The sequence below is a fragment of the Microcaecilia unicolor genome, chromosome 5 (genome assembly GCF_901765095.1).
Source record: "Microcaecilia unicolor chromosome 5, aMicUni1.1, whole genome shotgun sequence".
Classification (NCBI taxonomy): domain Eukaryota; kingdom Metazoa; phylum Chordata; class Amphibia; order Gymnophiona; family Siphonopidae; genus Microcaecilia; species Microcaecilia unicolor.
Genome location: NC_044035.1, coordinates 19,115,950 through 19,133,588, shown reverse-complemented (window position 1 = coordinate 19,133,588; position 17,639 = coordinate 19,115,950). Strand labels below are relative to the sequence as shown.

The following is a 17,639-nucleotide window of genomic DNA, read 5'->3' as shown; positions in this document are numbered from 1 at the left end:
AGTTCTGAAGATTCTGGAATCCTAAAGAGTTACAAGATTCCGGAATCCCAATTAGTAGCAACACTCCATGTAGAACCCCAAAGCATATAGTAACATAGTAAATGATGGCAGATAAAGACCTAAATGGTCCATCCAGTCTACCCAACAAGATAAACTCATGGTATGTGATACTTTATACCCGAGTTTGATTTGTCCTTGCCTTTCTCAGGGCACAGACCGTAAAAGTCTGCCCAGCACTGTTCTTGCACTAAAAGTTCTGGAGCTAACGTCGAAGCCCCTTAAAATTTACACTCCAGCCCAACCATTTATTTATTTATTGCATTTGTATCCCACATTTTCCCACCTCTTTGCAGGCTCAATGTGGCTTACAATACATCATGAATGGTGGAGATATATAAGAAATAAACAATTAGTATAACAGAAGGATCAGGGTCAGGGCACAGACTGTAGAAGTCCGCCCAGCACTGGTTTTACTCTCCAATTACCGGCGGCGCCACCCAATCTCCGCTAAGATTCCGTAGATCCACACATGGTCTAATGTAGATCATGAATTAATAGAAATGAAAAGAGTTTTCCTGGTGGCATTGCTAATATCTCGGATCACCTAAAGTGGATAGGTGAACCAGTCCTGGTTGTACCCCCATTGCATCTCTGGATTTGTGGTTTCAGGTTTTTGGAAAAGAAAAGATAGCAACAACAGGGGGGTGAAACCTGGACTGGTTTCCCCCAAACTAAGAACATGCGTCATTAAATTTAAGGGTGCTTATGGTACCTCCCCCTCCCCTAACTGGTTCAGTTAATCATGTAACATTTCTCCTAGAAGTTCCTGAATGGAACTTCACCATCACCCCCCCCCCCCCCCCCACCCAAAGGTATCAACCTCATTCTCTGCACTTCAATGATGCCAGGCTGCTTATGGGCAGCAGAGGTGGGGGGGTCACTTCTTCCCCCGGGACATCCCAAACAGACTGGTTTTGCCTCTCTGCATGCATGGGGATGTAGTCCTGCATGTCGCTGGGAAAATCAGCTGCCAAGTTGCCCAGAAGGGAGATTTTAGGCCAGTCCCTCTTGGAACTGAGTCATCTGGGCACTCCACTGATATTTTACTGACCAGGGTTTGCTCTAGGCTGATACTCTTCCCTTTTTACTTGTATTTCAGTAGTCCTGAAAATAAATTGAATTCAGAGATGCCAAGTTACCCAGTTCCAGTCTGGAGATTGTGGGACATTCCTGGATTTCTGACCACCCCATCTTGTGCATTATGGAACTTACAGCACTGCCTTCAATGGTCAGGAACAGGCACTACAAATCCCACACTGCTTTGTAATATGAGTTTAAAAGGAGGGCTGTCCCAAACTCTCCAGCTTGAAACTGTGAATTATGGGTGAGCCAGCCCAGAGGTTCAATTCCTGGACCTAACTGCTGGCCCCAGGCTGGATGAGGCAAGGGGTTCTGCAGACGCAACACTCACAACCCCTAGGGGTAGACATTGCACAATGGTGACACCTAGTGGCCATACTTAGGGTGCATATATATACAAGGTTCAGGAGGGAGCTGCTGACTGTGGTCCCCAGCCAAGGACTCTCATTGTGATGGCTGGGCCGGGTAGGAGGTTATAGAATAGAGGCACGCTCACCCCCATAGCACTGAATGAAGGCTAATAGCACTACAGCTGGGTAACAGCTGGTCCATACTGAACAGAAACCAAACAGGAGCAAACATTCTGCAAGATCGGGTGGCAGAGCCGGTGGTGGGAGGTGGGGCTGGTGGTTGGGAGGCGGGGATAGTGCTAGGCAGACTTATACGGTCTGTGCCAGAGCCGGTGGTGGGAGGTGGGGCTGGTGGTTGGGAGGCGGGGATAGTGCTAGGCAGACTTATACGGTCTGTGCCAGAGCCGGTGGTGGGAGGCGGGGCTGGTGGTTGGGAGGCGGGGATAGTGCTGGGCAGACTTACACGGTCTGTGCCAGAGCCGGTGGTGGGAGGCGGGGCTGGTGGTTGGGAGGCGGAGATAATGCTGGGCAGACTTATACGGTCTGTGCCAGAGCAGGTGGCGGGAGGCGGGGCTGGTGGTTGGGAGGCGGGGATAGTGCTGGGCAGACTTATACGGTCTGTGCCCTGAAGAGCACAGGTACAAATCAAAGTAGGGTATACACAAAAAGTAGCACATATGAGTTTATCTTGTTGGGCAGACTGGATGGACCGTGCAGGTCTTTTTCTGCCGTCATCTACTATGTTACTATGTAATGTGTTATGTTATTGGACTTGTATAAATTCTCACTTCCAAAAACTGCAGAGTTCAAAGAAAGCAAATTTATTTATTTAGGTAAACTTGATATACCGCCTAAGGCTTACGGGTAGATCTCTAGGCGGTGTACAATAAAAAAAATTAAAAATGAGGAAAGAAGAAAATAACTCCAAGAATTTTGACAGGAAAGAATATAAATTCATTCAATTAAAGGCTAGAAAGAAAAGTAGGAAGAATTGGAAAGCAGGAAAAGATTAAGGGAAAGAAAAGCTGAAAGTTGAGAAAAGAGAAGGAAAATTGTTTCTATAGCTGCGAAACAACCTAAGAAGCATTAAATGTTTGACGGAAAAGCCACCTTTTAATTACAGGTTTAAATTTTTTCAAATGATGATTCAGTTTGAATTTCACAAGAAGGGAAATTTTCAAATACTGCTGTGTTGAGGAACATTTTGGAACATGTGAGGTAAAGGAGAAGCAGGCTTTGAAGCCTACTTGAATGGAATTGGATTGGTTAATAAGTTTTCTGACGGCCAAGAGGATACAAATGATTATTTTTATGAACAAAATGAGAGTCTGTGCCACACTCTCCCCCTCCCAACAGTACTTACGCGTGACAGTAAGGCTTTTTCTGGTAGCTGACAAAGTTATTGACGGTGAGGATCATCTTGCAGATCTCGCAGTGGAAACACGCTTTGTGCCATGTCTGAAAACAGCAGAAAAACACAGAGCCGGTTACCTCCTGCCCAGGGAACTCGCCCTGCCAGAGTCGTCTAAAGCTACAAAGAGTTAGAAAAGCAGGTCATCACTAGTAAAACGTATTTTCATCCACGTCAGCTTGGAAGAGAGCTAAATTATCCACCCCACCCTACCAAATAACTCGGTGGCAAATAACTAAATGGAAAACGGTAACGGAATTCAAACATGCGTGGGATAAACATAAAGGAATCATGTTCAGAAGGAAGGGATCCTCAGGAGCTTAGCCTAGAATGGGTGGCAGAGCCGGTGGTTGGGAGGCGGGGCTAGTGCTGGGCAGACTTATACGGTCTGTGCCGGAGCTGGTGGTTGGGAGGCGGGAATAGTGCTGGGCTGACTTATACGGTCTGTGCCGGGGCTGGTGGTGGGAGGCGGGGCTGGTGGTTGGGAGGTGGGGATAGTACTGGGTGGACTTATACGGTCTGTGCCAGAGTCTGGTGGTGGGAGGCGGGGCTGGTGGTTGGGAGGCGGGGATAGTGCTGGGCAGACTTATACGGTCTGTGCCAGAGTCTGGTTGTGGGAGGCGGGGCTGGTGGTTGGGAGGCGGGGATAGTGCTGGGCAGACTTACACAGTCTATGCCCTGAAAAAGACAGGTACAAATCAAGGTAAGGTATACACAAAAAACTAGCACATATGAGTTTATCTCCTTCGGGCAGACTGGATGGACCGTGCAGGTCTTTTTCTGCCGTCATCTACTATGTTACTATGTTCCTATGTTTAGGAAGATATGTATTTATTTATTTATTTATTGCACTTGTATCCCACATTTTCCCACCTATTTGCAGGCTCAATGTGGCTTTCAAAGACCTGTTATGGCATCGCCATTTCAAGGAACAAAAGTTACATTTGGTGTTACAAAGATATCGAGGATAACAAGATGATTTGACCAAGCAGGTATAAAGAATACATTCAGAGTAAGGGTGTAGTGGGGAAGTGTCGCTGTTAGTTATGGGTTCTCATGGTAGGTTTTGTTGAAGACGTAGGTTTACACAGAGACTTGCGAAAGGTGGTTATTTCGTTAATTGTTTTCAATTGTTTTGGAAGTGCATTCCACACACATGCAGAGATCAGAGTTGCTGCCTCACCCCTGTCAACTGAACAGGCTTATCTACTCTGACCCCAGATGCTCATCCACTTCTCTTCCACGGTTCCATCATGTTTATTTATTTATTTAACACATTTATACCCCACATTTTCCCACTAGTCGCAGGCTCAATGTGGCTTACATAATACAGTAGGGCAGACTACAGTTCAGTAAAATACAGTTAAGCAATGTAAAGTAAGGTAACATAGTAACATAGAGTAACATAGTAGATGACGGCAGAAAAAGACCTGCACGGTCCATCCAGTCTGCCCACCAAGATAACTCATATTTGCTACTTTTTGTGTATACCCTACTTTGATTTGTACCTGTCCTCTTCAGGGCACAGACCGTATAAGTCTGCCCAGCACTATCCTCACCTCCCAACCACCAGCCCCGCCTCCCAACCACCGGCTCTGGCACAGACCGTATAAGTCTGCCCAGCACTATCCTCACCTCCCAACCACCAGCCCCGCCTCCCAACCACCGGCTCTGGCACAGACCGTATAAGTCTGCCCAGCACTATCCCCGCCTCCCAACCACCAGCCCCGTCTCCCAACCACCGGCTCTGGCACAGACCGTATAAGTCTGCCCAGCACTATCCCCGCCTCCCAACCACCAGTCCCGCCTCCCACCACCGGCTCTGGCACAGACCGTATAAGTCTGCCCAGCACTATCCTCGCCTCCCACTACCAGCTCTGGCACAGACCGTATAAGTCTGCCCAGCACTATCCCCGCCTCCCACCACCGGCTCTGGCACAGACCGTATAAGTCTGCCCAGCACTATCCCCGCCTCCCAACCACCGGCTCTGGCACAGACCGTATAAGTCTGCCCGCACTATCCCCGCCTCCCAACCACCAGTCCCGCCTCCCACCACCGGCTCTGGCACAGACCGTATAAGTCTGCCAGCACTATCCCCGCCTCCCACCACCGGCTCTGGCACAGACCGTATAAGTCTGCCCAGCACTATCCCCGCCTCCCAACCACCGGCTCTGGCACAGACCGTATAAGTCTAGTGATCGTATAGGTATCGTATAAAACAACAAAGATAATAAGAGATAATAAAAGATCAATAAGGTCCAAAAATTATGCTGTGACAAAAAAAAGCAGTAACTTAAGTTGATTCTGGAGGAAAAGCCTTCTGGAATAAGGATGTCTTCAGTAATTTCCTGAAATTTAGATGGTTCTGAGTTGATTTTAAGAATTTGGGCAATGCATTCCATAGCTGTTTGCCAATAAAGGAGCAGCTGGATGCATAGGTAGATTTGTATTTTAGTTCTCAACTTGGGTTCTCTCTATTATGCCGGCCTCAATTCCTGAGCTTCCAAAAGGCTTCCCCCTTTCATCTCCTCCTGAATCTTCTCCTTCCTATACCCGCAGAGACGAGACGCCAAGTTCCCCAGTTCCAGGCTGGAGACTTTTTGGCCAGTCCCGGTTTTGAACGTACATCCCAGAGCAGTGTGGGAGTCGTAGTGCCTGATCCTGCCCATTGACATCAATGTTGCAAGTCGCATTACGCACTAGGATGGGGTGATCAGAAATCCAGGACTGTCCCAAAACCTCCAGTCTGGAACTGGATAACTTGGCAGCTCTGCATTACATTACAAATCGCATTTATCAACCGCCAAAACCACAACGTTCAAGGCGGCTCACAATAAGAAACCCAGCATTTTCAGGAACTGATACACCAATTACAATAGAAGTCCAAAAATCCATACTGCTTGGGGATAATGTCAATCCGGATTTGGGGATTTTCCGAATTCTCAGGCACTGCTTCTTACCTAACAGCCAGCCCCTCTTTTAAGAGGACTTGTCCTCTTTTTGGACTTCTTCAGATATGTCCTCCAGGTTTTTTAATTTTTAGGGAAATGTCCTCTTTTTCTTTTATGTGCCTTTGACCAACACACCTACCCACATAATGAGAGAAACCATTTATGACCTATTAGTCAGTCTGTACACTTGGGGGTGCTAAAGAGAAAGAAAGGCATTGCTTTTCCCCTCTCTGTTCCCCTGTTGGTTGACTCTTTCAAAGGAATTTTGTTTGTGCAACACAACTTTAAGCATACGTCATGCAAAGATTTTCACAGGTATCAGAAGCCAGCCAGACTTGTTAAGGGGTATGCGCTCTTCTGACAAGTACGCTTGGGCTCAGACTCCGTCAAACTCAAATCTGGAAGTTCTTGAAAAGTAGACTGTCTACTGCTGTACTGTGTACCAGTGGCATTCCTAGGCTGCTTGACACTTGGGGCGGATCGCCGATGTGCCCCCCCCCCCCCCCGGTGAAATTACACCCCCCCCCTCCCTGGTGCATTTTTACCTGCTGGGGGGGGGGGGGGTGCCGCGTGCCAGTCGGCTCCGAGTCCGCTCGTTCCCTGCTGCTCCCTCTGCCCCGGAACAGGAAGTAACCTGTTCCGCGCAGAGGGAGCAGCAGGGAGGGAATGAGCGGACTCGGCCAACAGGCGCGTGGGCACCCCCCCAGCGGCGTGCACCCGGGGTGGACCGCCCTCCCGCCCAGCCCCCCCTTGGTACGCCACTGCTGTGTATGTCACTGTTTGATGTATGTTCATTAACTTCATTAACTAAAGGCTACGATTAAATATTTCTCTAGCAAAGGTAACAACCATTTTTATTTTTTCTGTCCTCTTTTTTTTTTTTTGTCTCCACAAATAGGGTAACCCAACTCCCAGGCCCCTCTATGGTTACGCCCCCTTCCTCTACTGCTGAGACATACGATAGGCTGCAAACAGTTCCAAAAATCTCTGAAAGCTTTTTTTATTTTGGTAAATTTGTATTAGTTAAGTATTTGTTTTGGTAACTACAGTAGAAATCTGGACCACCAGAGAAGGTGGACCTTTTAAAATTGCTTGCCGACCACTCGCACAGCTTTTCTCCCTCCGTTCTGGGCCCTGCACTTTTTTCTCTCATTTTCCGAGGTCCCCTCACCCCACCCCCAGCCCTACATCTTTCACCCCCCCCCCCCCCCCGACTGCTTGCTCTTTGTTACAGGTACCTTTCCTGAAACCTTTGGTGCTGTAGCACTGGCTGCCTCTGGTATGCAGCAGGCCTTTCCCCTCTGACCTAATGCAACTTCCTGTTGTCGGAAGGGCAAGATGGGTCAGTGGGGAAAGGCCCGCTGCAAGCCAAAGGCAGCTGGCGCTGCAGCACCGCAGACTTCAGGAAAGGTACCTGTAACAAAGACCAGTGAGCAGGGCCAGGGGGGAAAGATGCAGGGCTGGGGGTGGGTTGGGGGGGGTGAAGGGAGGGATGGGGGGGCCTGGGAGAATGAGAGAAGCAAGTGCAGGGCCCAGAACAGAGGAAGAAAAGCAGTGGGTGCGGGCGGGCGGGCGGCAAACAATTAAAAAAGGTCCACATTCTCTGGTGGTCCAGATTTCTGGATTTCTACTGTAGTTACAAGACTCCAAGTCCTGAAATCTGGACCACCAGAGAATGTGGACCTTTTTAAATTGCTTGCCACCCGCCCACACAGCTTTTCTTCCTCTGTTCTGGGCCCTGCACTTGCTTCTCTCATTCTCCCAGGCCCCCCCATTCCTCCCTTCACCCCCCCAACCCTGCATCTTTCCCCCCTGGCCCTGTTCACTGGTCTTTGTTACAGGTACCTTTCCTGAAGTCTGCGGTGCTGCAGCGCCAGCTGCCTTTGGCTTGCAGCGGGCCTTTCCCCACTGACCCATCTTGCCCTTCCGACAACAGGAAGTTGCATTAGGACAGGTCAGAGGGGAAAGGCCTGCTGCATACCAGAGGCAGCCAGTGCTACAGCACCAAAGGTTTCAGGAAAGGTACCTGTAACAAAGAGCAAGCAGTCGAGGGGGGGGGGTGGAAGATGTAGGGCCGGGGGTGGGGTGAGGGGACCTCGGAAAATGAGAGAAACAAGTGCAGGGCCCAGAACGGAGGGAGAAAAGCTACTTAACTAACACAAATTTACCAAAATAAAAAAGCATTCAGAGATTTTTGGAACTGTTTGCAGTCTAACGTATGTTTCAGCCGTACAGGCAGATTGTTCCAAGTCCTCATCACCAAGAATAAAAATGATGTGGCAAATAAACTTATATCCGACCTTTGCGCTACTATGATGATACTGCAACATTTATTTATTTATTTATTTGCTACATTTGTATCCCACATTTTGCCACCTATTTGCAGGCTCAATGTGGCTTACATAGTACCGGAGAGGCATTCGCCAATACTGGTATGAACAAGTACAAAGTGAGGTAATGGCAGAGTAATGATCAAGTGCAATAGGCATATTGGGGGTTGTAGGAAGAAGGGAAAGGGAAATGGGACTTGGTGGCTGGGAGGTGGGGATGGTGCTGGGCAGACTTATACGGTCTGTGCCAGAGCCAGTAGTGGGAGGCGGGACTGGTGGTTGGGAGGCGGGGATAGTGATGAGCAGACTTATACGGTCTGTGCCCTGAAAAGGACAGGTACAAATCAAGGTAGGTTATACACAAAAAGTAGTTTATCTTGATGGGCAGACTGGATGGACCGTGCAGGTCTTTTTCTGCCGTCATCTACTATGTTACTATATACCACCTTTCTGAGGTTTTTGCAACTGCATTCAAAGCAGTTTACGCATATTCAGGTACTTATTTTGTACCAGGGGCAATGGAGGGTTAAGTGACTTACCCAGAGTCATAAGGAGCTGCAGTGGGAATCAAACCCAGTTCCCCAGAATCAGAGTCTGCTGTACTAACCACTAGGCTACTCCTCCACTAGCAACATTCCATGTAGAAGCCTGCCCTTGCAGATCACCAATGCGGCCGCACAGGCTTCTGTTTCTGTGAGTCTGACATCCTGCACATACGTACGTGCAGGACGTCAGACTCACAGAAACAGAAGCCTGCGCGGCCGCGTTGCTGATCTGCAAGGGCAGGCTTCTACATGGAATGTTGCTAGTGGAATACCAACATTCCATGTAGAATCTTCAAATAGTAGCAACATTCCAGAATCTCAAATAGTAGCAACACCAACATTCCATGTAGAATTTAGAATCTCAAATAGGGAAGTGGAAAATAGGACTTGATATACCACCTTTCTGAGGTTTTTGCAACTACATTCAAAGCGGTTTACATATATTCAGGTACTTATTTGGTACCAGGGGCAATGGAGGGTTAAGTGACTTTGCCCAGAATCACAAGGAGCAGCAGTGGGAATCAAACTCAGTTCCCCAGGATCAAAGTCCACTGCACTAACCACTAGGGTTAGGTTATTATGTCCAGTACAAACTTTTATCTTGTTGTGTAGCAGGGTTAAGGCATTTAGGTTGGATCGTTAGGGTATGCCTTTTCGAATAGGTTAGTCTTTAGGAGTTTCCGGAAGTTTAAGTGGTCGTATGTTGTTTTCACAGCGATTGGTTCCATAGTTGCGTGCTTATATAAGAGAAGCTGGATGCACAGTTTGATTTGTATTTGAGTCCTTGCGTTTTTTAACAGCATTTTTCGAGTTGTTACCCAAATGCGAACACAATTATAATATTGTTAAGTTTTTTATGTTACTGAATTCTATTATTCTGTCTCACTGTATTTCCAGTTTTGGCACAGTATAAGTCATTACAAGGACAAAATATAAGAAAACCAATGGACTGTATTAGGGACTTACAGGTCATTTAGTTATGTTTCAACAAATGAGAGATCTCCATGAAAGAAAATATTTATTTTTATTATTTTGACTTATGAAACCCACTTGTCCCTGAAACATGCTCAAAACAGAATAATCCATTTGTGCAAAAGAGATGTGATTCTATGTACTTCAGTGAAAGGACAGTTTAATGTTAATTCCAATCTTTATAACACCAGGCTTCCAAAGGCAGATTACAACAACAGTTAAGATGAACCCATGCGTGACATGAGGCGGAAAAGCAGCCGCAGGGAAGGCAATGCGTAAGAGAACAGCGCTGGAGAAAGGGCTTCTGTTGGTGGGGCTTGGAGACCCCACCAGCTAAAGTATGTGGAATTGCAGCAGGGAACAGGGAGGTGGGGCAAAATGTGCCCCCCCCCCAACTATGGGCTCCTCCCCCCATTTTTGTGGTCTGGCTACACGGCGGTCCGAAGGGGGCGGCAGCGGTGGTCCTGGGGGGGGGCCGGCAGCGGTGGCCCTACCTTGGGCCCTATCTAAGACCAGTTCACCAGCAAAGCGCACCCATTTTAAACTGGCCTCCAGGCAGGGAGGCATCCATTCCCATCCAAACTCTAGGGTCACCCATTTGGGGACACTCAAGCTGTCTTTCACTGAATGCAGAGACAGCAGAACTTAGGGAACAGCCAGGGAGCCGCAGCTTGTTAGAGAGAAACTAGAACACACACTGCTGTCAAAGTCCTCATCAGTTTTTGCAAATCTAAATTCTCATCTGGTTTCAGTACAAGGAAACGGATTTCTGTTACCGAATCATTACGTTATGGCACTCTGACATGATCTGCCTGTGTTTTTATTAATCTTCTTTTTCAAATGTGCTTCTTGGTAAATACTAATACTTCTTATCTTATCTATTTATTTATTTATTTATTTATTAGGCTTTACTACCTTTTTGAAGAAATTCACCCAAGGCGATGTGCTTACAAGCAGAGATCTGATCTACACTCCTTCCTAAGCATACGACAAACACATTACATGCAAGCTACACTCATTAAGCCAGACAGGAGTAACTTTTTAGTTTCTGGTAAAATGTTTACTGACCTGGTCGATACAGTTAATCTTCTCAGCTGGATAGACCCCAAAGCCACAGCGAGCACAAGGATTCACGTTCATTATGAAACAGAGAGGGTGAGGAACCAGAGCAGAAGTTCAGAGTCCCACAGACACAGTACAGGCCACCAGACAGTGTTCGATAATGTCCTGAACGCACTTCTCGTCCTCCCCTGCCACTGACCTAATCAGCCAAAGTCAGCTGCTCTTTTCACTTTTCAAGATGCCAGTTCCCAAGGGGAGCTATTTTGGCAGTATATAAGGGCACCCAGAGGGGGTGGGGTTAGGAACAGCATCTTCCTCTAAATAGAATCCTGAACTCATAGACTCATGCTTACACCAATCATAGACACTCTCAGCGTCACTCTGGTATTTCTGTTTTGCTGCTCGGTGGTAACCTGTCATAGCCTTAGTATGGGGACACTGGACCTTATGCCCCTGCTTCGTCAAGTCACCTTAAACAGTACTGTGATGTCATGTAGAAATCAATTCCCTGAGCAATGTGTTTGCACCATTGTGTGATGCTTTATCACATGGAGCAGCGTCGTGTCAATTTGCCATGAGGCGACACGGTGCATAGCGCCTCATGGCATCTGCAGCTGTGCCATGTTATTTCACAGGACGCACCGTTACGTTTATCGCAGCGCGACGGCACTTCATATTAGAAATATCTCGCCCCTAGCTGAGTCATGATATCTCACATGGGGAGCCTGATGTCAGCTGTCATGTGAACTACACACCAAAACGTGGGGAACGAAGGAAGGCTGGACAAACCACAGGATCCACAGATAAAATTTACTCAAAGTGTGATCCAGCCCTTAAATTCAGCAATTTCCCCTCCATCCATATCCAGCATTTCTCCTAACTCCCCTCCCCTCCATCCATGTGCATGTACTTCCTCTGTCTTCCCTCCCCTCCATCCATGTCCATTCTCCTCTCTCCCCTGCCCTCCCCTCCTCTCCTCGACCAGCGATCTCTTCTCTCCCCCTGCCCGCCCCTCCTCTCCATGTCCAGCGATCTCCTCTCCCCCTGCCCTCCCCTCCATGTCCAGCAATCTCTTCTCTCCCCCTGCCCTCCTCTCCATGTCCAGCGATCTCTCCCCCTGCCCTCCCCTCCCATCCATGTCCAGCGATCTCTCCGCAATGCACAATACCATGAAATCTATACTCAAGACTCAACACAGCACCGTGTTTCGGCAAACATGCCTGCCTCAGGAGTCTGATATAGGCAGGGCCGCAGAGAGGGGGGGCAGGGGGGACAAAATTCCCTGGGCCTCCAAGGGGGGCCTGGCGCCACAGTCCCCTCCACCCGCCCCCCCCCTCCATCCACTACCGGGCCAGGCCCCCCTGAATTCAAATCATAGCGCCTTACCTCGACCTCGCTCCGTGTAAAAGAAGTGCAGCAGCGGCATGCGATGAAGCTACAATGTAGTAAATTTAAAACAAATCAGAGAAAATTTTTCTTCACTCAACATGTCTGGAATTCGTTGCCAGAGAATGTGGTAAAGGCGGTTAGCTTAGCAGAGTTTTAAAAGGGTTTGGACAGCTTCCTAAAGGAAAAGTCCATAGACCATTATTAAGTGGACTTGGGGAAAATCCACTATTTCTGGAATAAGCAGTATAAAATGTTTTGTACATTTTTGGGATCTTGCCAGGTATTTGTGACCTGGATTGGCCACTGTTGGAAACAGGATGCTGGGCATGATGGACCTTTGGTCTTTCCCAGTATGGCAATACTTATGTACTTATGTAGTCTGCAGATCGCCTCCCTTCAGGCCTTCCCTCCCTGTGTCCTGCCTTCGTCTGATGTAACTTGCCTGACAGCGGGACACAGGGAGGGAAGGCCCGAAGGGAGGCGATCTGCAGACTGCCGCTGCTGCGCTTCTTTCACACGGAGCGAGGTCGAGGTGAGGCGCTATGATTTGAATTCAGGGGGGGCCCGGCCCGGTGGTGGATGGAGGGGGGGGGGGGCGGCGACCTTGCCCCAGGCCCGGCCCAGTCTCTCAGTGGCCCTGGATATGGGGGTAACAACAACATTGTGCGGTTGAGTAGAGATGATAAAGTGGTCTTTAAAAAGACCATGCGCACACTGAGGACTTACAACAGAGAGATTGCGGGAGTGTGGGTACCGGGTGGTATTGCGTGCCTATATGACCAAGGCTCAATTGGCACACGTTGGGAGCGGGAGAGATCCAACCTGCTCCAAATGTGGGCCTTCTTCCCCAATCGTTCAGTCATGCGATTTGGTCGTGTCCGGCAATTAAACATTTTTGGACGCAGGTGAGAATCTTTTTGGTTGGGGAGAACAATTCAGGGGACGGAGGGCCAGGTCTTGCTGGATCAACCCGGGGCTTTCGCTCCTTTAGGCCGTCGCCCCAGTTTTTTTTGTTAAAGTGGTCTTTAAATAGACCGTGAGTACATGACAAAACACGTATGGCAATGCAGAACCAAAAAACTCCAATAGGGTCAGAAAGCCTGGTGGAGTACTTTGGTTCTGCATTGCCATATGTTTTATACAGTGCATCTTTATAAACAAGAAAAAGCAACACTGGGCCTTCAAGAAAGAGACAATGGCAGTCCTTTATTGTGAAAAAGACCCGACACGGGCCGTGTTTCGGCGCACACGCGCCTGCCTCAGGGGTCAAAGTGTGTCTTCACAATATATGAGCAGGAATGTTCAGTCAGTCTGAGTAAATTGCCAGCCACCACTGAGCAGTTTTCACACAGACAGCGTCTGGTAGGATTGAACAAACGATGTGACCACAGCATGTTTAAAGGCAGCAGGGACAGTCGCAGTGGAAAGTGAGAGGTTGAGAATGTGACAGATAAAAGGAATAGGAGCAGGTGAGATGGCATTAAGAAGGTGGGTGGGAATGGGATCAGAGGAACAGGTGGTACATTTTGAGGAAGAAAGGAGAAGTGTAGTTTCCTCAATAGTAACTTCAGGAAAGGAGGAAAGGGAATGAGGGGAAGGAGAGAGAGGGGAACGGATTAGTGGAGGGAGAGGTGGCGAGGTGGAGAATTCAAGGTTTATCTTTTGAACCTTGTTGTGAAAGAATTCAGCAAGGGTCTGAGGAGAGAGTTCAATGTGGTGAAGAGAAGTCGAGGGTTAGAGCCAAGAGAGTTGGTCAGTTGGATATAATAATCCTGTTTGGCACGTAAAAGAGCAGATTGGAAGGAGGTCAGCATGACTTAAAGAGTAAGAAATCAGCAAGGGCCTGAGATTTCCGCCAGAGGCATTCGGCGGAGCGGGTACAGGAACGTAGGTAGCAGATATTAGAAGTCAGCCAAGGTTGAGGTTTTGTACGCCTTATAGGGCGGGTCATCAAAGCTGCAAGAGTGTCTAAGGCACAGGATAGAGTATTGTTGTAAGAAGAAACAGCCTCGTTGACAGACGTGGATGGTGCCACAGTAGAGAGGAGGTTTGAAACATGGGAGGATAGAGATGAAGGGTCAATATCGTGAAGATTCCTAGATAAATTAGATAAGATAGGACGGGACTGGGAGGGAGGAGATTTAAGTGTGAAAGTTATAAGATGGTGATCAGAGAGGGGAAGATCAGAGGCAAGGAAACTAGAGGGTGAACAGTTGGAGGAGAAGATGAGATCAAGACAGTGACCATTTTGATGAGTGGGGGAGGTGGAGCATAGTTGGAGATTAAAGGAGGATGTTAAAGCGAGTAACTTGGAAATATAAGAGTTGGATCATTAGCAGGAATATTAAAGTCACCAAGGATGAGAGAGGGGGAGGAAGGATCATGGAAGAAGGCAAGCCAGGCATCAAAGTCACTGAGAAAGGATGACGATAAATGACCGCTATTCGAAGAGGCAGAGGAGAGAAAAGGCGGATAGAGTGGACTTCAAAGGAGGACAAACAGTGAGATTGAGGTGGAAGAAGGGGTTGAAATCTGGAGGAGGGAGAGAGAAGTAGTCCAACACCGCCCCCGCGACCAGCAGGGCGAGGAGTATGTGAAAAAAGATAACCACCATGGCAGAGGGCTGCGACTGAAGCAGAGTCTTCAGGGCAGAGCCAGGTTTCTGTTATGGCGAGCAGATGGAGGTGACGCGAGATAAAGAGGTCCTGGATGTAGGGGAGTTTGTTACAGATAGAGCGGGCATTCCATAGGGTGCAAGAGAAGGGCAGAGAAGAGGAGGGAGTAGAGGAATAGAGATGAGGTTAGAGAGGTTGCGGTGAGATCTATAGAGTTGGGATAATAGTTGGTGAGGGGGGCCAGGATTGGGATTGATGTCACCGGCTGAGAGTAAGAGAAGGAGTAAAAGAGAGCAGAGGAGAGTAGGAGAGGTGTGGCCACGAAGGCGTTGAAGGCGAGAGGTATTTAGGTGGAATGGGGAAGGCAAAATGGAGGGAAGAAAGAGACGGAGATTAAAAGCCAAGAGGGAGGAAGAGGGTAGGAGAGAAGGTGAGGTGATGAAGTCGATGGATGGGCAGTGAGTTCCTGTAATGGAGAGAGGTAGGGGGTGAGGGAAAAGATTAGGAACGGACAGGGCTAGGAAGAGAATGTGAATAGGGGCCATAAATGACTGAGGTACTTTAGCAACGGCACGCGGCACCTACAGCGGAGGCCCTAGGTGGATCGGAGTGGACCTGGGTGTCACCCCGGAGAAGGCTGTAAGGATATGCAGATGAGCTGCAAGTCCTCCACAGCACCTGAAAGGCAGCCGGTGGTAGAGCTGGGCACCTCTCAGCTGAGGAAAGGCTTACCAGGGGTTAGGCCGAAGCCAGCATTCCTCGTCCTGAGGGTCGCCTGATCCTAGCCAAAAAGCACCTGGAAACTCTGTGCACTTGGAACGAGGGCCCTGGGAAGCTCGGGGTGGACCTGGAGTCACCCCGGATACAGCTGTGAGGAAATGCAGATGAGCTGCAAGTCCTCCACAGCACCTGAAAGGCAGCCGGTGGTAGAGCTGGGCACCTCTCAGCTGAGGAAAGGCTTACCAGGGGTTAGGCCGAAGCCAGCATTCCTCCCCAATTCCCTCCGGTCATCCCCAATTCCCTCGGTGGTCATCTGGTCATTTAGGGTACATTTTTGTGGCTTGGTCATAAGAAAAAAAGGACCAGGTAAAGTCGTCCAAGTGTTCGTCAGGGACACCCTTCTTTTTTCCATTATCGGTTCGAGGACACCCATGTGTTAGGCACACCCCAGTCCCGCTTTCGCTACACCTCCGACACCCCCTGTGAACTTTGGTCGTCCCCGTGACGGAAAGCAGTTGAGGACGCCCAAAATCGGTCTTTCGATTATGCCGATTTGGGCGACCTTGTGAGAAAGACGCCCATCTTGCAATATGTGCCGAAAGATGGGCGCCCTTCTCTTTCGAAAATAAGTCTGACAGACACCCGTCCCTTGGTCAGACCACTACTACTACTACTACTACTACTACTATTTAGCATTTCTATAGCGCTACAACCACAGCAAACTAACTTTACCCTTAATTGGAGAGAGGAAGTACAGACAAGAAATCAAAACCACAACCCTCCAAGTTCCCCACAAGGGGCAATAACAGCCAACCAACTTCTGGGCCAAGTCTTGGCCTGTCATCTGCCTCTAGAACCCGATACGGCAGACTTCCTCAAAATATGGGACCCAAAAAGTAAAGACATCTTAAATCTTCAAAATTATGGTTGACTTTCCTATTATAGTAGAATGTCCATAGGGGGCATTTTCGATAGGACATCTAGTCCAATTTTGTTTTTTTTGCTAAAAACATACAAAATTCAAGTGGGGAATATAGCCATTTTCGAAACAGAAAACGTCTATCTCTTTTTTGAAAATGGCTATTTGCTAGATGTTTTTGTGCTCTGTGTGTTTATCTTTTTGGTCCATTCAAAAAAATAAAAAGTGAAAAACGCACAAAATCAAGCCATTGGGATATAGGAGGAGCCAACATTCTTAGTAGATTGGCCATCCAGACATCCCAGGAGAGCTGAGCCCCCCCCCCAAAAAAAAAAAACCACTGCCCCCCAACCATACAACCACTACAATAGCCCTTATGGGTGAAGGGGGGCACCTTTATGTGGGTACAGTTTGTTCCTGGTGAGTTTTGGAGGGCTCACAGTTTCACAAGTCTAACAGGTAGGGGGAGGTTTGGGCCTGGGTCCACCTGTCCGCAGTACACTGCACCGACTACTAGACTACTCCAGGGACCTGCATGCTATTCTAATGGACATAAGTTTAACATCTGAGGCTGGAAAGCAATGTTTTAAATCACATTTTAGGGGGGGGGGGGGGTTGGAGAGGATTAGTGACCACTGGGGGAGTAAGGGAGGTCATCCCTGATTCCCTCCAGTGGTCATCTGGTCTAGCTCAAAATGTCTTAGTTTTAGTCTTGTTCCATTATGACTGAAAAACATCCAAGTGTTAGGTACACCCAGATCCCACCCCTGACACGCTCCCTTGTGATTTATTTATTTTATTTTACATTTGTACCCCGCACTTTCCCACTCATGGCAGGCTCAATGCGGCTTACATGGGGCAATGGAGGGTTAAGTGACTTGCCCAGAGTCACAAGGAGCTGCACGTGCCTGAAGTGGGAATCAAACTCAGTTCCTCAGGACCAGAGTCCACCACCCTAACCACTAGGCCACTCCTCCACTGTTGCTACTATTTGAGATTCTACATGGAATGTTGCTATTCACATTCCATGTAGAAGTCGGCCCTTGCAGATCACCAATGTGGCTGCGCAGGCTTCTGCTTCTGTGAGTCTGACATCCAGGACGTCAGACTCACAGAAACAGAAGCCCACGCAGCCTTCTACATGGAATGTTGCTAGTGGAATAGCAACATTCCATGTAGAATCTCCAATAGTAGCAACATTCCATGTAGAATCTCCAATAGTATCTATTTTATT

The 17,639-nt window shown here is 48.4% G+C and overlaps 1 protein-coding gene across 1 annotated transcript in view; it reads right to left on the bottom strand.

Moving 5' to 3' along the window:
• Nucleotides 1-10,992, bottom strand: part of NRAP (nebulin related anchoring protein) — a 130,785-nt gene extending 119,793 nt beyond the window's left edge. Inside the window, exons 1-2 of the mRNA XM_030202711.1 lie at nt 10,769-10,992; nt 2,854-2,948 (exon numbers count right to left, since the gene is read on the bottom strand). Of these exons, the coding sequence (XP_030058571.1) occupies nt 2,854-2,948; nt 10,769-10,840 (167 nt within the window). The 5' untranslated portion in view covers nt 10,841-10,992. The remainder of the gene's footprint in view (nt 1-2,853; nt 2,949-10,768) is intronic.
• Nucleotides 10,993-17,639: the final 6,647 nt, after the last annotated feature.